Source organism: Egretta garzetta, unplaced genomic scaffold (genome assembly GCF_000687185.1).
Source record: "Egretta garzetta isolate BGI_Z169 unplaced genomic scaffold, ASM68718v1 scaffold50, whole genome shotgun sequence".
Classification (NCBI taxonomy): Eukaryota; Metazoa; Chordata; class Aves; order Pelecaniformes; family Ardeidae; genus Egretta; species Egretta garzetta.
Window position 1 is genome coordinate 2559088 of NW_009258613.1, and position 20985 is coordinate 2580072.

Below are 20985 nucleotides of genomic sequence, written 5' to 3' on the forward strand. Positions count from 1 at the left end.
TTAACTGCTAGTTAAGCTCACTGATAACATCCACTTGGTTTTGTTTGTTCTACAGTACAATCAGTTGGTCCACACTAATGGCAGATGTTACTTTATTAAATATATACTACAAAGAAAAAAGCAATCCATACCAAATTGTCTGCTGTACAGCTGATCTGTTTTTCAGCTGACGGAATATTCAAAACACTGGAGACAGTACTCACACAGCACACATGGGAGTAATTGAGAAGTCTGTGAGAGTACCACCTTATCAATCATAGCAAAATGTTGACTTGTGTCCCCAGAAATATGGAAAATTATTCTGATTTGTGAAGGACAAGCTCTCTTGATTCAGTAACTAATATGTGACAAGAACTTTCAGTTGTCAAAGAAAAGGTATTCAAATTACCAGCTGCAGAGAAGAAGTAGATACCCTCCTTGGATCATCAAAACGAGGCAAAAAAGTTCTGAGAAATAGAATTAAGCAGCAAGTGACCACTGTTTTGTAAATTCTTCTGGTTTTGTCTTGAATGAGAAACTGCCACACTACTTAAGCTATTTAGTCCCTTGATAAAACTTGAATTCACTTGCCTACTAAATGCATGGTGGCGAGAGGCACCTTAGAGGGCTAAGAACAAAGAAGCTTGTCAGTCTCATGTAGAATCCTTATTCCTGGCTAACTGCCTGAGAAGGGTGCCTGGGAAAATACTCTAATTCTAACACCATTACTTCTTGAACTCCAGTAATTTTCTTGAGTGGCATCTATTAACATCACTTAAACATTCTCAAAATTCCAGAAAGTTTTTGCTCTGGTCATGTTCAATAGAGGGACAAGGTCCAAAAAAAGCTGGTGGTTTACATTTTTTGATACCTTAACTTCCAGATATTACACTTTTGGTTCTTTCTCCTTAGAGGAGGTTTAATTTCAAGTTGTTTCAATTCTCCTTTTAAGACTACTTTCACCACCTCTGAATTATCTGTCCTGTTAAATAAACTGGAAAAAGCCAAAGCAGGAAAAGTAAAACAAAGATCCAGACCTAACAGGTCCTGACAGCTTTAATATTCCAAGGGTTGTTTTGTACTCCTGATAGAAGCATCTCTAAGAAGTTTTGAGGTGATGAAACTCAGGTGTCCTAGAACAATGCATTAATTGGTATTCAAATACCTGACCCTCCAGTATTTAATGTCTTCAAATACACTGATCAAAATAACTACATACTTCCAATAGAAATAAGACCTTTTACTTAAACTGTTACAAAGAAAATGACTTGTGTTTTGAAGTTAGAAAATATCCATCTATGGGGCCTTCAGATCAGCATACAGCCACCTGGCAGTGATACCAAGTTTCAGATACAGTGGTAACGATATCCTGGGTAGATCGCTTCTTTAAAGAAGTTAAACCAGTTCTTACCAGTTCCTCACACTGGACAGCTTTCACTCTTTTTGCTGTGTCCAGAGCCGTCTCTCCAGCTTGGTTTACTACAAAATTAACAATAAAAAAAAAAAAAAAAAAAAAAAAAAAAAAGAGCAATTATTTGAGATGTCTAAGGAATCAACTAATTAAGTTTCACTGTTTTTAGCAGAGTAACTTCTAAAAGTGATCAAAAACGTCTATTTACTCTATAGCAGCTGCAGCTCTTTAAGATTCCACTCTAAGTGCTCATGCATTTCATGTATCATCAGGTTCTTTCTGAACAGCAACATCTGCTAGGACAGTTCCCAAACCCCCCTAACCATCCTAGCAGAGAATATAAAGAAATTTAGTCATTTCAATCTCCGTTCAACTCCTTTGCCAGCAAAACTCTCATATGAAAAAGCAGGAAAAGCAAGCAGACAGTGCAAGATAGCTTAAAAAAGAAAACTGTTCTAAGATTAAAAAAAAAAGAAAGCTAATGTTGATCCAAGCACGTTTTACTTTGATTAATACATAGCAGTTTGAAGCCTGAATTGAAGACAGAAGTCCTATTCTAAGATGACATTTTAACAAGAATAATTTTAAAACTTTCTAGCTATTTTGTCTTTATAAAGACTATAAAATGTTTCACATTTTTAAAATAATGCCTGATCAGAAAGAAGGTGGTATCTGAGCACTCCAGGTGGTCTTGTGGCACAGTGTCTAATAGGATCCTTCCCAGATGCTCAGTAACAAGTTTCAAGAAACAAAACCAACCCCCACACCCCAACCTTATATGGACAAACCTTAGATAAAATTTATTCTTACAGTATAGCTATAAATGCCATGGAGCTGGGACACAGTATGCTCTACATCATGGCCAGACGGTAAAGCATTTCCATGATTGGGAACTGCAACCAGTCAACCTGAGGTCTCATAAGCAAATATGTCTATGTTTAATACTACATATAGAATGCCGGTCATGAATTCTAGAAAATACAAAACAATCATTTAAGAAAGGCCTATGAATTTGAAAGAATTAAGATCCCTAGAAGAAGGAAGGTTCCGTATGGAAAGATCTATCTGAGATGGTTCAGGAGTTTTAATATGAAAAGGAATGAAAATACAGTATTTCTTAACTGAAATTAACACACAGCTTAAGAGACTACATAAATTGCAAGCTTTCAACTTTTAAGTATAAGCCTGATGTTTCGAGGCCGAAAGAAGATATGCAGTTCATATGTGAGAGCAATAAAAAAACCCCAACAACAAAAAAAAACAAATGAAAGACCCAGAAAGGTAACACCACTCTTTCTGCATCTGCCTAGGAGAAAGTTCAATGGGAAGGACCATTAAACATGCTTAAGCTTGTTCAGATAAAACTTTCCCATTTTCTTAATTAGGGACATATCTGAAAAAAAAAAAAAAAAAAAAAAAAAGGTCACATCAACTTCTTTGATTTATGATAACATCAGAACATATTCTAAGGATGCATGAAAACGCCAAGAAAACCAGTGACTTCTGCCACTGAGCTATGAACTTAAATTTACGCAATAGGTTTTTTACTGGGCAGTGGAAGAAAATTACGGTGATGAAGAATGAGGACGAAATAAAAGTTCATACTCTTCAGTTTGCAGCAACTGTTCAGAAAGCTACTAAGCACTGACGAATCCAAAAGTTTTATAGACATGCTGATGACACTTAGCTCCTGAGCTTGACAAGCTGGAGTCATGGAATACCTTCCTAACTCAAAATATGGCAGAGAAAGGAGAGCATCTAGTAAAGGAGAGAGTATCTTAAGTGTGAACAAAGAGTTTACAGAGTTTCTATTTTTAATTAAACTTTTGCTAAGCCACGATGAAAAATGGACTGATGTAGGTACAGCAAGTGTTATACCTATCTCACACATGTAGATGGCAAACAGAAGAAAGGCACCTGAGAAAGCTAATCCCTTCCCTAATCAGCTACAGCGGTGGCTAGGGCAAGCTGGGTGAAGCCACAGTGCCAACTGACATTAATATTAAAAGAAGAATTAACTGTTGTGTACACAAAGCCCACATGCATCTAAGAGTGGAATTCATGTGAGCAGCCATTTTAAGCATTGTAACATACAAGTACTAGATGAATTTTACAATATAAACAACAAATCTAAATTCCAAGACATTTATAATGTGTTAGAAATAAAACTCTGCAGAAAAACTAGGGTTTACCATTAGTATTTCATATTAGAAAATTTTTGTCACTATTATCTTCTAAGAATTTACGTTCCATTTCATAACTGAATGCTTCCTTTAGGCTGCTTGGTGGTAAAGTCTTCATCTTTCTAATACGGCTTTATTTTTCTTTTTAAAGTTCACTTAACACAGTGGAACATAAATAAAAGTGGTTAAAATAATGAAAAGAAATTTTAGGAAATCTTTGTTTCCTAGTTTTAAATCATGAACTCACCTACATCAATAGTTGGCTTCCCCCTCAAAAGCAATTTCAAACACTCAGGTTTATTATACATACTGCAGTAGTGTAGAACAGTATTACCCAATGCTGTTTGCTTATCCAGGTTTCCACTAAACACAAAAGAAAAAGCAATCAAGAAAAGTATAGCATATATTCATTTCAGATCTAGCACCCCTATAAGTAATAAATGCATAAATACTTTACTGGGCAAATATGAAGTAGAAGGAGAAAGAAATATTTTTAAATTAAACACAACTCTCCAAGACTATTAAGAAGAGTTCCATGCATACTGGAAATTCCTGAGCTGTGGTTGAAAAAGACTGAGCATCTACAGATGTTCATTCAAAAAAAAAAGTGAAACCCAAAGATTCAAACCTAGCGCTTTGCAAGGTCACACCAGTTGTTTTCCACCTGCCACTTTACTGGAATTTCTTTTTCAAACGTGCAAAATTATCCCAATAAAAAATATCTCAAAAATCATTTTGATACAGTTAGAACAGGCTAATAAGTCCCAAGCATTCAGGGAACTGAAGAGCGTGGCTGTGAGGATGTACAAAAGAGTCATAAGAAGGAAGGAAAGGAGACACACTGAGTTAGGAGGGAAAGACAAGCTACGCAAAGGGGTTCACAGGGCTTTTAAAAACTGTAGTTCCTTCAATTTTCAATTTCTAAAACAAGGTTTCTCAAAAAAAGTTACTGACATACTGGGATCAGTATAATAAATTTATAAAAAATAAAAGCTCAGAAGATTACAGCTTTTCTTCCACTCAATATTACCCATATTGAACAGTATGTGCAGAGCCCATATGGTTGTAAAGATACTCTTAAATTTGAGACTGAGACAAAAATACAGACAGCTGACAGAAAATATGTAAAAGGTGATAGTTGTCTGAAGAAACCATGAAGCTTTATAACTAAACAAACTTATTTTAAATAATCATCCAAAATAAAAGATCCTTTAATAATCCTCAAAATAATAATTTGGGCTTCTGAAACATTTTTCAAATTATGCTCTCAAACAGCTTGCAAATATCAGTAGCTTTTTTTTAATTTTACTTTACTTCTTTGTTTTAGTAACACTCCTACAACAGTCAGCACTCCATTTAATATGGGGGAGTGGTGGTAGAATAAAGTTTAAGTCAAGGTAACACAACTATTCCACACAGCCCAAGAGATGGCGTCAGGAACATGGATTCCAAGTCTGTGCTGTTACCAGACCAAGCTGTCTCTCCAACACTCCCTATATACAGCTCTAAATAAACTACTAGAGAGAGGAAGGGAAAAAAGTAAGTATTCACTGACTGTGTTTCAATAGCAGGTATGACTCGCTATGCTGAGGGAAAAACAAAAATTGAAAAATCCTCAAGCCTTCCCTCCGCCAGCTCAAGCAAATTGCGATGAGTCTTCTGTGTCTGCCCAACCCTCCTCTCCCATTGTTCTGCAAACCTCACTGTCCGACACAGCAAGCGGCTGCTGTTTCTTTCACTTAATAGCATACTATAGATGTAGACTGGAATTGATCTTATTTAATCATTACCTATATTGTGAAATGCTAAAAAAAAAAAAAGTTGTACCACTACACCATTTGATTTTTTTTTATGTTTTCATTAAGGTTTTTCACTTCTATGAACACATCTTGACAACAAAGAATAGCTCAGCCAATAAACTAGATGTTGAAAATTACTAGTTAAAAAGATTATGCTCTCAATAGCTTTAATACAGTTTATTCACTATTACAACACCTTTTTCCAAGTCAATCTAGCTTCTGTTCATAATTTTTTAAGATCCTTTTTTTTTTTTACTCTTCTACAATGTCTTTGCATGCATCTGTATTTGGAACGTTTACTTACCATCCCTGCTTTACCTGAACTATTCATTTGCATTGGTTTATATTGTCACGTGTTCTAAATCAATGCTCTCTTTTGCTCTACATAGTTTTTCCTTCCATCCTACTTTTATGTAACTGCTTTCCATGTTTTTAATCTACACTTCCTTCCCTCTCTCTACTCATTAGGAGCACAAAGGTCAATTCAAAAGTATCAAATCATGCTCTTTTGAAACATACCTAAGGAGAACAACTTTCAATGATGAGCAAACACTGTCCAAAGCACTGCAAGGACAGCTTTGAACACCTACATTTTTCATGCACAATTTAATGAAAAATGAGCAATCCATACCAGTTTTGTACAAGGAAGTCAACCAGATGGAGAGAGGTTTGGTCAGCAGTCCGGACTGCTAAATGAAGTGCTGTTTCACCTGGCTCCTAAACACAGGCAAACAGAAGTTAGATTTTTTTGTGTCTTATTTCTGCGAAGCTTATAATATCAGACCTACTGACATATACATCACTCACTCTTCTACCACAAGTCTTTCAACAGAAAAGTATTATTAGGAAATTATGACAAAAAAAATTGTCATTGCCCTTCTGATCTCTGAAAGACAGGGTGTGCTTCAAAGAAAACGGCATTGCACTTTCTGAGATCATAACTTTCTCAAAACCAGTCTTCCCTTTTTCCCAGCTGGATGGAACACTCCTGAGAAGCCCTTAACCATTTGGGCTACTAGGAACTAAAAGGGATCCTGTGAAGGAATACAGAGCGAATTTACAGTACTTGCTGCTTTATGATACCTTGGTAAGCACCAAGCATAGCCACAACACTATTTCCTACAAAAGCACAGGAAAAAAAAAAATCCACAGAAATCATAGTTCCCACATACATTAAATCTCTTACAGAATCACAGAATGGTTGAAGTCAGAAGGGACCTGTGGAGGTCATCTGGTCCAAACTCCCTGCCCAAGCAGGGCCACCTAGAGCCAGTTGCCCAGGAGCATTTCAAGACAGCTTTTTGGAATATCTCCAAAGATGGAGACTCCACAACCTCCATGGGCAACCTGTACCAACGCTTGGTCACCCGCACAATTAAAAAAAAAAAAGTTTCCTGACATTCAGAGGGAACCTCCAGTGAAAAGAGCCTGGCTCCATCTTCTTTGCATCTTCCCTTTGGGTATTTATATATATTGAGACAATCCCCCTGTGCCATCTCCAAGTTGAACAGTGCCAGATCTCTCAGTCTTTCCTCACTCATCAGGTGCTCTAGACGCAAACATTTTTGCGGTCTTTTGTTGCACTCTCTCAAGGGTGTCCAAGTCTCTCTTGTACTGGGGAGCCCAGACCTGGACACAGTACTCCAGCTGTGGCCTCACCAGTGCTGGGTAGAGGGGAAGGATCACTTCCCTTGACCTGCTGGCAATACTTTGTCTAGTGCAGCCTGGGATACCATTGGCCGCCACAAGGACACATTGCTGGCACATGTTCAACTTGGTGTCCACCAGGACCCCCAGGTCTTCTTCTGCAAAGCTGCTTTCCAGCTGGGTGGTTCCCAGCATGTATCAGTGGATGGGATTGTTCCTCCCCAGATAGAGGATTTCTCCTTGTTGAGCTTAAACTGAATGATACGTTATTTTTTATACATATAACATATGCATTAATGCATTTAAATGAAAACAGAAATGCTGTTTAATTCAGTTTAAAAGTTGCATGAGAAATTAATCTAAAACCAGATTTCATTAACTCCTTTTCATCATAAAGGGCACTTAAATATATGTATTGTAATACACTATTTTAGAATTAAAGTCACAACTTTAAAAAAAAATATGACTTTATTAAACATCTGAGAATTTTCAATGGAGAATGTTGCTATAAATGTCCTACCTCCAGACTACACTTGAGTTGGTGTTCATACCTTTCTAGGTATCACTGACTGTAATAGCTGAGAAACACTAAGGAGCTAATTCTTGGTAACTGCTATGGATGACAAATATAGAAAGTTTACCTTGTAGCTAAGAGAAACAGTAAGCACTCTGTGATCTCAAGTACCAAGACTATATTGAACTTATTCCCTCCATTAAACACAGACATGAACACTCGAGGTCAACCAAGACTGATTTTTTCAAAAAATCCCTATTACTGACTTCAAAAGGAAGATCAAGTATTCAGAATAAATTAAAAAAAAAAAATCCCTCTTCCTGGTAGAAAGAAATTGTATTTCTGTAAATGTTTCATCAGAAGCTATGAAGGCATCAAATTTATTCTTTCCTCACACAGAATAAACAGAAACTTATATACAGTCAATAATCTGTTCCTTCAGCAACTCTTTTAAAGGCAGATATGATACTGTCTGGGACATCAGATGACCCTGGCTTATCAAGTCAAGCTCTCTCTCTTTGGGCCTTTTCCTGAAAGAAACATACTGCAGAACAGGTGCTTTTTGATGTACTATAGTTGCACCTAGAGCAGTGTACAATATCACTATTGCATTTCACACTCCTTTAGACCAATTGATAACAACAGATATGGTCTTCTTTTCCCTCCCCGCAAGAATGCCACACTAAGGAAAAGAAGAAAAAAACCAATTTCATTTGTTATTTCTCTTGTTTCAGCATCTAAGGTGTCAGGCCCAGGTGCTAGACATTTTACAAACACACATTGTTTAAAATACTCTGCTTTGTTTACCTGATAAGCTTACCTGTCCAGGTTCTAACAGTGGCTCCATTAGCTCTACTCCCTCTGCATAGACTTGAATTAGTGCAAGTAAATCCCTGGATTTGACAGCCTCAAGTAACTCATTCAGTTTAGCTGCTGCAGATGCACAAGTCTTCCTAGAGAACTTATGATCTACGTATTTAGCAGTGATAAATTCTTTACGTGCAGTCCTGTGGGGTGTGAAAATAGAGCTTGGTTTAGAAGTGTTTAGAAAAATGGGTCAATGATTTAAATTTAAAATTACCTTGCTTAACTCAGGAGCTAAGAAGGGAAGAGGAAAACTATCAGAAAAAGACTGTGTGATTTATTATTATAATGTATGTTTTTCTTACAAACAAGTCCGAAATACGGTGCATATTCAGTTTTAATCTGCCTTCTTGTTACATACAAAAATTACTCTGACTCTGGGGACTAAGATCAAAGAAAAAACAAAGCCTGAAGTGTGATTTCTCATCTGCATGTTAAAAACAGGATAAACATGAAAAACATGCTAAAACAGGATAAAAGAAAAAAATAGTAAGTCAGCTAGAAAACAGTGTAATAGGATAAAAGGTCTTCTGTGGCAAAACTACATCTGTTATACTCTCTGTGCAACTCCTACACCAGCAAAAGGAAGAAAAAGCTCATCACCATCTCAAGCCAGTACCAGAAATTAGCATCATTTAGTCCAACTGTGTTTATCACTCGAGGGTATACTACAAAACTCAAAAACATTCAAAGATTCAAAATAATGAATCTTGAAACCCAAACTTAAAGTTTTCTATACTGAGAAGCTGAGGTGGCTAAAGCATGACTACGTGACAAGAGACTGAACTTCTAAGAAATTCCACAGCTGGCATAAACACCACCAGTCTTCTGCTATCCTAGCCTTCCTCTGGTTTGGCTACTGTTTAAGACATTTTACATTTTATATAAATTCCACAGTAAACTTAATGTTAAAGAATTTAGAGATTCAAAACTTACATATCACTTGATGGACTGGGTTTAGGTGAAGGACTAGGTAAATTCCCTTCCATAATATCGTTAAAACTAGTATTTCCTACATTCTTGGCCAGCTGAAACAGGAAAAAAAAATATATATATATGAGGATGGGGTTTTGGGGGGTCTAAAAGCAACCTAAAAACTGGACTAATGTGCATTTTCCACACTATTAATAAAAGATGGAACACACAGGATTGCAAAATAAAAGCATGATGATTAAATTTAAGTATAAAGCAAGCAAAAAATATTTTCAAGTGTGAATCCTATTGTCCCAGAATTTGTCCAATAGGCTTCACAGTCACAGCTAGTTTATTTGTATTTCAAGACAATCTGCCTCCAATATTAAAACAGAATGAGGACCTAGCAGCATGACCATTGAAACAGTGCTAGTACGCTGATCAGGAAGTCACTTTTGGAAAGAAGCTCAGACCTACTGGAAAGTCACGCTTAGTAAAATTTGATTTAAATGAACGGTAACTTTACAAACAGCTCAAGGCTTCAAAAAGAGTACTGGTGCTATGGCTAAACCTATACACAAACCCTGTAACAAGCATCTTCTCACAGCCCAAACGCAGCTGGGGAGATGAACCTGGTGTAACTGGTTTGGTTTTTTTTTTTGTTTGCTTTTATCTTTTCTTCCTTCTTTTTGTTTTTTAGTATCTCACATCAAATTCCTTTCAAAACTTTAACATTACATGGTTTCTTCCATCAAATTAAAAGATTAATCCAACGTTTTTCTGTCAAAATTAGCATGGATTTTCTCACTTCAAGTTAAGTTAGCTTTCTTTTTTTTTTTAATGCCATTAGATTTTAGACTGTCTTGATTTAGGGTCAAGATCAGCTAGTAACAGGCAACATTCTGATGGCACTAATGCGATGGATGTCAATATTCATTCCACAAAACCTCAGGAAATGAACATGAGAAGTGACAAGCAGTCAAAAGCATCAATAATACATAATACTTAAAACCCTCCCATAAACCAACATAGAAAAATACAAAGAAGACATTCTGCAAAACCGATACCTTGAAAAAATTAACCGTAAATTATATACCTGAATGTTTCCCGTATACAGGTTAACATTTGCTAAAAAAAAACAAACAAACAAAAATTCCAAATTAAAGAACCTTACCAAGAGTTCAGACGTTCCTAATTTGTCTAATTCCAAAGACTGGATTCGAGAAATATGGACACCCATTTCTCTGTGTATTCCAGAACACTCAATGCAGGTTAAAATGCCCAAATTAGTTGATAGCCATGTTGGATCTGTAGGATTGAAAAACAAAATATTTAATCAAAGTCCAAGAAAAGGTTTTCAATGGTGGTAAGAAACCCCAACGTATTCTGAAATGATTCCTCATTTAACGTTTTAACAAATGGAAATAAACTAAGAATATTCCATACTTTTCTCCAAACTGCAGTGCAAATTTAACCACAAAATGCTACCAATGGAATTAATGTTTTCAGATTTAGGATCAGTCCCAAAGGCACTGAATTTAGACTTATAAATCCATATTGAATTACTGTATTTGAATATGTTTAGGATTTGTTTCTTGTAGAAAGAACACAAGGCTTTTCTTTCCTGTTTTTAAAAGGAACAGATCTCCTAAATTCCACTGTTGGACACGTCTGAAATTTTAATCTTTAATACTTAAACTTTAAAAGGTCTTTCTTCATGAACGATTAACCACAGCATTTTCCAATATGTAAAACAGTAATATATTGCAGAAAATTTAAGGAACGCTGGCTAGTCCAGCAAAAAGAAAAATCATTGATATTATGGAGGAGATCTGCATGTAATATTCAAATAGATACTATACTAGGAATGCTACATAAAAAGCAAGAACAGTTTTTAAGGAAAAGAAAAAGCTCCAGGCATATTTTGTATACATACATGTCTTCAAATTAACCTCTTCCTTGATCTTAAATAGCAACTGATAAAGCATTAAGTCAAGAGTTTTAAAGCAGCAAGCTGGGGTGCAGGAGTGAAGCTTAAAACTTCACTATAAAGTAGAAGATGAATGAGAACTGTAATCCGATGTTTCTGTAGCTTTACATGATGAAATAATTGAACGAACGAATTCCAGGATTTGACGTAATTATATCCCACTTCGTATTTTTATCTAGGTATTTCTTATTTGGATCAGTTCTGCGTCAGTAAGCATCTTCAAGATACATACTATCTACTTTTTTCCAAATGAATATCCCCTTCTTGAAGTGTCTCTTTAGATGTGAAAGCTGTAACAGCTGCCAACTACCACATCGATTCAGTAGTTCTATGAGAAGTTGATTCTTCTCAAGCTCTAAGCGACATACAGCTGACCTGTAACTCTGTACTTCTGAAGATACAATCTGACAGGATTCCAACCCTGGGTCTCATTCTTTGCACAAGACTACTTATTCTGCCTCTGAATATTTTTGATACTGCAATTCCAGTAGTCTCATGCCAAGATAAAACCTCAGAGTAAGATCCTGGCCAGGTCAAGCTTTCCACAATCATTGTCTAAGCATTACTCACTTCTACTTAGTAGCATGCACAGGATCAGTGATGCCAAGCAACTTCCATTCAAGTGCAACAAGCATCTAGAGACAGTGCAACAAGAACAGTTCAAACTCCAGAGGGGCTTGAACTGCTGGAAGTAAGCACAGACAACACACAAAAATATTTTAGTGAATTAAACAGAACTAACGTATGAAAGTCATATTTGTTCTTTTAAAAACAGGTTGAAGACTGATCAACACATCACTTAGAAAATTAGTTTGCACTCCACAAACACTTCTTTAAAGAAATTACTTTGCTCCCAACAAGAAGTTGATGACATTAACAAATTGAGATACCTGGTGAGCCACAATCACAACAGACTTCATTTCCGGGTAATCTCTGTATGTCATCTATAATGGCTTTTGTCAGATCCTCTAAACTGTTTTCCCCTGTGCTCTGCTCTCCACGGAATGCCATATTTAATGCTTCTTCTTTGCTGTTAGTCAATACTGATATCCATCTAGCACAAGATAAAGACCTTAATGAAGATCTGCATTTTTAAATACAAGTTAATCTATAAACTGTAGAAAGCTTGCCAGGAACAAAATATTAGTGGGAATATAGGGGAGGACTGTATTGTGGGAGAGACTGAGCAAGGAAAAAGTGAGAGAGAGAGAAAGTACTGAGAAAAGGGAAGAATGAGAAAAGACAAAAGAGAAAAAGTCTTAATTCTAAAGTCCCTTTGGTGAACAATTTTAAAGTCAAAGCAGTACAGTTCTCAGGTTCATCAAATAAGCAGAAGCTGTGGAAGAGAAAGGGTGCAATTAAGCTCCTGTAAATTTAACTGCTTTAAAAGTAGGTGCCTAAGATCTTCCCACGGGTCTACCCCGTTATTAAAGGAGAAAACCATAACCGCTACTTTCTCCAGTGTGCATCTCTCTGTTCATAGAGGAGACAGCAAGCACGTTTTTGAATCTGTTGATGTCAAGTTGCCTTTCAAAATGCAGGTCTCTGTGCACTAACCAGAGTCAGACTAAATCCAAATTACTGAAAATTGCCATGGCAACAAATGGGGTAAGGAAGAGAAGATGACGGGAGAGTAACGATATTGATAGCCAACATAAAATTTTAAGAGCAACTGTTGACTGCAACAAATCAAGACTCTCTAATGATTTTTCAAGGCACAAGTTCCCGCCCACCCACTCTGCAAGTTCGTGTTTACACAATAATGTTTTAATTAAAACCAAGCAAAAACCTCTCAGTGGCTGCTGCCCTACAGGTGGAAGCAAAGAGGGGAAGCATTTATACTAAGGACAAGCACATTGCAGATGCAGTGTTGCCTAATTTAGAAAAAGAGCAAATTAAAAAAAAAAAATCCTCCCAGGTACAGTGTTTTGAGATGGCTTTAGATCTACTGAAAAGACACATTTTTTTACACAGAAAAAATTTAAATTGGCAGTGTCCTCAATCCATTTCCTATTTACAGTATCACAATTATCTGCAATGATCAATCTTCTAAAATGTGCTAGAATGGCTATGGTCATCTAAAAAACTAATAGAACTGCAGATTGAAATTCATAATTTCTTATGGAAATAATAATGCAGAGATAAAATTTAAAGTGTTTCAGAGGGAAAATTATGTATATAATCTTGCAATACAGATTCAGAGCCTGAACAGGTATATGGGCACTGCATATTCCATACTTCACACACATGCGTTCTTTAATTTTTTATGGGCAGAGAATAATCTGAGAACTTGTACTTAAAAGAAAATACTTTAAAAATTATTGAAAAATCAACCTTAAAAATAGAAGAGAAATTGAAAGATTTGAAAACAAATTTGCTCCATAGTTTGCATGCTGAAAACAAATATATTGGCATGAATTGCTCTCTAGCTATACGATACAATGTAAGAACCCACACTAGATGGCGTCCTTCTGCAATTTTTCTGATAAAATCCAATGTTATTAAAAAAATAAGAGTTGGCTGTGTCTTGCTTCTAAAACTATAGTAACATTGTGTTAAACACAGAGTAAAATAATCATTAAACTCAGACAGACAACATTTATTCTGACATTTGTTGACAATTTCTTTCAGGGTTACAATTTGATTAGTTTGTTAAAAATGCAGAATTTGAATAAAACTCAACTATGCAGTAACAATTAAAAACATTATTAGATGCAATTAAAGTAAACACGACATGACTGAGCCAGCTGTTAGTTTGATACATGTTTCTGCATTAAGAGTTTCTAAACCGTAAGAGCAATAACTTCTTTTGGTTGCATTTCCTCAGCTAGAAGGAACCCACTGTCCAAGGCTGCATCACTGGTGTCATCTGTGAGACAGTCGCAGCAAGAGGCACCACCGCGTCAGCTCTTCCCAGACATCAGCAGCAAGGCCCGTTTAACGCAAGCACAGTAACAGACACTTTCTTAATGGCTCATGCCATTTATACAAGAAGCCCCCAGTTGGTCACCAGGCCTTCCTAGCAGGCTGTGCACTCAAAAATAAACAAGTCAAATCAGTAAATATGGCATATTAACTCAGTGTCAACAGTTTACAAAAACTGTTTTATGACTGCTGTTCTACCCCTTTTTTCTTACCTGCACTAGTCTTTTTTTCTTTTTTAAAAAAAAATGTATTTTCCTTATTTCACCAGCATCAAGCTAACAGTCAAAAAGCTTCTAGTAATACTTTGTAGTAATATTTTTTCAAATAATTTAAAAATTATTCCAGTCTCACAGAATTGCTTTGTCGTCTATCTAATAACAGGAAGAGAGGTTGTTCAATAAGCTACCACAATTTTTTTTGCTGAGTCTCAGAAAGTCTCATGGTCCTTTGAGGCATTTTGTTTGCTGGAGATTCCCACCTTTAAAGACATGAGGCTCAACAAAAAACTGGCATCATGGGTGACTTCTGGATCCAACAAGGGCAACAGAAGTGTTCATTAACCTCAGGTGGACCAGACTCTCAGATTCCTCTTCTTTTTCTTCAATATTTCTAAGCCAAGAAAAGCCCTCCCAGAATAACCAGGCTAATAGTTTCTTTGGTTTGCCATAAAAATTTCTCTCTGTCTCTTTGGACAATCCCTATTGCAACATTGTTGTTTCCAGGTAAACGCACAAACAGAACCCTAGCATAGTAATTTTCAAACTTTCAGAAACAACTTTTTTTGTATGGAACAAGCAACAGGTAGTATCAAGACCTTCCAACTCAGTCTTCCCAAAGCAGAAAATGTCTGAAGACTGTTGCTAAATGCTAGACTGAAGTCAGATGTGTCCTTCTTCACTGCAAAATTTCTGAATATAGCTCTGTTTATAATCCAGACTTTTCCTACAGAAATGGATATACTCTTGACCTTCAAAAAGAGAGTAGAAAAGAACTAACAGGTCATGTCCAGGGCATGTTTGGCCCTACCCACAGTTATGAAAAAGTAGAAAGTATCTATTACTCTATGTGTTAAAAAACACATCTGGTTATTTTAGAGATCTGAGGTTACATTTCTTAAAATAGACACATAAATACACACACACACACACACACACTTCCCCCACCCCTGCATACACTGTACTCTATCTACTAGAAAACTAATAATCCACCGAGAATTTTGAAGGACAGTCAAGAAGTAAATTAAAAGTCAACAGACAGATGGCTGGACAAGAATCAAGAAATGCACTGGACTAAGGGAAATGTTTGAGGGGAAGCAGTAATAGACCTATAACACAATGTAGGCTTCAGTGATTTCAGTTTTAAACTGTCTGCTTTATAATTAAGTAGTTTGAGGAGCTATTTATGGAAGCAGTTTAAAATGATCACTAGGACAACATATGCAAGGTCAGTTAAACTTTTTTCTCTATTTAGATGTGAGGCTGGAAGGAAAGTGATTTGAAAATTTACGTATGCATTTATTCCTCAACTGGTGCATAAAGGAAAAAAGAACAGAAAAAAAAACAGAAGCAAGACTAAAACTGGGTGGACAAAACACAAGATGGAGAAGAAAGGGACAAGAGGGGCACATATATACAGGTCAAGTGGAAATTGGAACAAGAGGATGACAACTGTAATTGAGGTGCTACACCACATAGTTACTGCAGAACGCTCTCAAATCAACAAGGTTGGAAGTCAAAGGGTGCTGTTTGCATGACACCTTAGATAATAAAGCTATTTAGGACCTACTAGTTGCTGCACAAGAAAAACAGAACACTTGGTTACATTGTAGTTTTTCTTCAACACATTAACAGTCATTCTGGTTCATGAACTTCAATTAACTAGAGATACTGCACAATTTTCATAAAGAAAAAAAGAAAATAAGTTTCTGTGTGCACCTCAAAGTACATACCATTTTCTGAAACAGAACACTTCTCCGAGTAGTATTACAGTACCTTTTAGTTGGTGGCTTGCAGTGCCAATACAGGCAAAATACACTTACACTATTAATTTGTCTGCATGTATTCCAACACTTGGATGCAACTGATGTCTCTTTAGCTAAATGAAACTTTTTAACCTTGCAGCAACATAAAAATATGCCAGTGTAAGTTATTTTCTCAGCCACTGGACTTTAAAGTGATAAATCAGACTTAGCAGTAAACAAATGGGAACTATAGTTCTAATGGGAACCAAAACCAGCCTGGAATTGCAAACCACTCTAACAGGCAGTCAGCTAAACTAAATTTATTGACCTGCCAATAAGAATTAATATACTAATGTATTCTCTCCCTATCTTGCTCATGCATTAAATAAAAAACAACAACAAAAAACCCAACCAAACAAAACCGAAAAACCCCAAAAAATCAACTTCACCTTTGAAACCAATAAATATAGTAAAAGCTAATTTATGGCAGAGACACAAAAAGTCTCATTCATCAACTGCATTACTCATCAGAAGAAACAGTATTTTCTTCTTGACTAAAAAAAACCTAGTGGAATAATTAAGTTCCAGAATGAATGCAGTAAGCATGACTAGCAAGTCAGCTTTGCATTCCAAGAGCCAACATAAAGCTGTGGAAGACTCTGGAAGGAAATAGCTGTGTCACAAAAGAACTCTCCAGCTTTCCCATTTCATCCACGCCTCCCAGCATTGAACTGTCGATGCCACTGTGGCACAACACTACCAAATAACTGAAATACCCTACAAACATTCCCTGTACCTTTAAAATACACACGGAGCAATATGGACACACAACAAAAGAGCACAAGAGTCCTTAAGAATCAGGCAGCCATGAAGGCTCAGGCTGGCTGCCCTCTTCACTAGTAACTTCATTCTCAGACTTGTCAGGTGATGAGCGCTAGATTGCAATGTTCTGCACAACACACACAATATTCAGGAGGAAAAAAAAGTGGTACATGGTTCTCAGGACAAGTAGTTGTGATGCAGCAGGTAGGAAGAGTGTTTTAAAAGAAATAATCTGGTTGGAAAGACACATTAATGAAGCAAGTTACTGGATTTTGAAGTACACAAATCTCAGAGCTGTGCTTTGCTGTTTATTTCTAGGCCTACAGTAAAAAAGATGCATAACCTGTATGTATTTTCTATGTGTTACATGGAGATCTTCTATCTATTTCTTACTTTTAATTTAAAGGAAAAGGTTAAGATCAGGAAGAAAAGAAGTAACTGCAGAAGAGAGTTGACACAGAGGATTTAAGAAGAACTTAAAAATATTTCATTTGAACCCTAATAAATTGATCTACTAGATCACGCCAATCAACTGCACATGAACCATGTGTTGGCAGGGTACACAATTTAAATGGGGTTTTGGCGATTTGTTTTTAATGTTCAAGGCTTTCAAAGAGCCCTGTAGTGTGACACAAAACAGTTTACATTTATAGATTCACAACAGCAGAAAAAACAAGGCAGCAGGCACTACTTCTGCATTAACTGAGAAAACTATTTCCACTATTACATGTGATTTTATAGACCTCTATTGGCAAAATTAACTTGAAAAAACGTAAACATTCTTACGCTACGTATTCCTGTTCATCTTCTGCTTGAAAATGGTATGTTCTGTTATCTGAAATAAATACATACATTTTTTCATTTGGCACATAATAAATTTTAAAATATCTATGTACTTGTTACTAAAATCTCTTTGGCAACTAAAGCTCTTAACCAGCAATACTTTATTCATAACTACAGAAAGAAAACCTAAAAAAAGAAACCAAAAAAACCCAGCAAAAGATGAAATTGTGAATTTTGATTTACACCAAATGTTTTATTATTTTTAGAAATATTAAAGAAGAATAAACAATACAAATCAAATTTTGCCCTTCTGAAGTCAAATCTGAAACATAAGTAGCTATTATATGTTCCTATTATATACTTTTCCCTCCTGTTTGGGTTAAGAAACTTCTTTTTACTAACCAAAGGATGAGAGATGAACTGCATATTATCCCTCACATTCAAAGGTTTCATAGACTGTCCTTGTAAATATAGAACGTTGGAACTGTTTGTTGTTTAGTATGTAAAGACTGAAAATCATAAGTTGACTCAATCAACTTCAAAAATATTTTCGAAATCAGACTGGATACAAATACCTACTATACAAGACCAAAACGGGAAGAAGGGAAATCACAGGAGCTTTAAAGTTGAGAAGTAACTACCAATTTTAAACAAACAGAAGCATATTTGAAAAAGAGGATAAGAGAACATGAGAAAGGCAAGGAGAACCCAATTTCCCAACCCCCCAAACAGCACTCAAAAAGCTGAACAGACAATGAAGGAAAAAACAAGATGAGGCTGAAGGTCTTTTCCATTTCCTGCAGGATATAGCTTATGCACGTTCCACTAAGCTGTTAAACATCTCTCTGAATTTAGGTGAACAGCACATAAGCTGCATTTCATGGCTTGTCACAAATGACCAGTATTTATGTCACACATACACACAAAAAAGGTTCTTTATTCATTTGCTCGCTCAACCCATCTTCAAAACCAGAGGGATCTGAAATCTCATGAGGCACTGCATGTATCTGGATACAGACCTGAATTTGGAACTGTAGCCTTATTTTTACTCAAACTATCTTGTAATGACATTTTTAGAAATCCCACATAATGCAAGAGGGTACTAAAGTTGCTACATACGTGATATTAGATCAAAAGACTTCTTATCTTCAGCATTTGGCTTCACCTGGCAGGTCAATAAATTCAGTTTAGCTGGTTGCCTGTTGGACTAAAAAGAAAATTTATTTTACTTTAAAAATGTCTTGATTTAGGATTATTTTTCTTTTCTGGGGTGCTGTGGTTCTGCTGGACCACTTTACGATTTCAGAAACTCCCATCAGATCTTGGCCTTGGCGAAGGAGTCAGACCATTAGGCGGCACTGTCAGTACCAGAAACTCCTACACAGCTGAGGCGGGGAGCGAGAATGGAAACAAGCAGTTATCTCCTGATAGCCCTGAAGCATACCTCATCTGAATCATAGCTCAAGTGGCTCGGTACCATCATTACTGGAATTCCAGTGACTACCAACCCAGATTGTAGCCCAGACTGGAAATTTACTGATGACTAAAGCCAATCATCTCACAATCCTATAAAACAGTGGTGCTAACTGAGGCCCTTTGAGCTCTCCTGGACCACAGTGGGCTGCGAGCAGCATCTCCCTTTGAGTGGGACACCTCTCAGAGCTAACAAACTTAAGTATGCTAAAATCAGAGGTTCATCAACGAAGATCAGCGGTGGAGCCTGGGCTGAAACCTTTCACTCCTTGAGGCTCAACCCTTGCCTGTTGAGAAATGCCAAGACATTTGATGGGAGTATTTCACTGAACTCGAGGGGAATTTTTAACATGTATACCTTTATGTGTGTGTGTGTGTGTGCGTATATATATATATATATATAATCACCTCTGTGTGTATGCATGTGTGAATTAATTTAAGCAGTCTGTAGATGTATGATTTAATTACAAAGTGAATCTTACACCACATATATATATATATATAATCCTTAGATATAAACCGTTGACCAAGTCTGAGACTAAGATTGGACCTAGCTGCACCTAGACTCCTCTCTGAAAAGGAGTTTAGAAAGCAAGGGGATCTATTCTGAACCTCATGACTCAACAGGAGGGTCTTCCTTATCCCCTACATCCATGATCTCTCTATGAATCGTTCAAACTCGAGCGCAACTTAATTTTCCTTTGTGTACTTCTTCCATGTAGTAATAGACTGAACCTTGCTATCTTCGACTCTTTAACTAAGTCGCTGTTTTGATTAATTTTGTCTAATCACTTTATTCATTGACTGATGATTGAGTACTATTAAAAATATCACAATCAAATTCTGCAATTTGCCACAACTAAATTCTAAACTGCTACTAAATCAAACTGTGTAAAGTCACTCATTCACAATAAATTAACATAGCTGGCAGGATCCTAAATCAGCATTCGTGACGAACTGGCATAGTTGGCAGGATTCACAAATTCATTTGCGACAAGAGTGAGAATGTTTGATATTAATTTAAAGTGTATGCACATATGTACAACCTCAAAACACCCGAGACCAGCATGACTTTGTCTGACTTGGTCTGTCAGAATGGACAGATCACTAAACCTAAACAAAATTAAAATCTTCACAGCAACTCCTCCTGACTATTTGAAAGGGACTAAAGGAATAAACCTTAATTTAGAATATGCTAATACAGAAGTTTTTTATTGTATTTCATAAAACACCCGTAAAACTATTATGCAATTTTTCATTACAGCATGCTCATATTCCAATTTTCCTCCTATTTAAAATAAATCAATGATATAATCCTAACCTTAAAAAGCGAAGTGTGAAGCTGGAGATCTGGAGTTTCAGAACTTTGAATAAATACAGCTACTAATATTATCTGCTGTAATTAGGTTACTTAAGACATGATAACTAAATGTGTCTGATGTATTCTGGGTTTATGCAGGTTTATCAGAAACCACAGAGATACCAAATTAAAGATACAGCAGCTGGCAGATATAAACTGAACACGAGACATCAGTTATCAGTAAATACTTCTGAACTGAGTTTTCAAGTTGTTCATGTTAGAAATTGTAAACCAAGTATAAAAGTAATGCAAAACTAGCAAACAAAAAAAAAAAAATCTTGAAGTGCATTTCCAACATTGTCAAATGTTTGTCAGAACAAGCTCATCAATACAATATTTTTGACACTTAAGAAGCAACAATTC

General features: G+C 36.2%; 1 protein-coding gene across 1 annotated transcript in view; it reads right to left on the minus strand.

Moving 5' to 3' along the window:
* Positions 1-20985, minus strand: part of ASAP1 (ArfGAP with SH3 domain, ankyrin repeat and PH domain 1) — a 101819-nt gene that overhangs the window by 26232 nt on the left and 54602 nt on the right. Inside the window, exons 13-21 of the mRNA XM_035903434.1 lie at positions 18909-18996; positions 17793-17841; positions 12190-12353; positions 10484-10617; positions 9334-9425; positions 8354-8540; positions 6004-6089; positions 3821-3936; positions 1391-1458 (exon numbers count right to left, since the gene is read on the minus strand). Of these exons, the coding sequence (XP_035759327.1) occupies positions 1391-1458; positions 3821-3936; positions 6004-6089; positions 8354-8540; positions 9334-9425; positions 10484-10617; positions 12190-12353; positions 17793-17841; positions 18909-18996 (984 nt within the window). The remainder of the gene's footprint in view (positions 1-1390; positions 1459-3820; positions 3937-6003; positions 6090-8353; positions 8541-9333; positions 9426-10483; positions 10618-12189; positions 12354-17792; positions 17842-18908; positions 18997-20985) is intronic.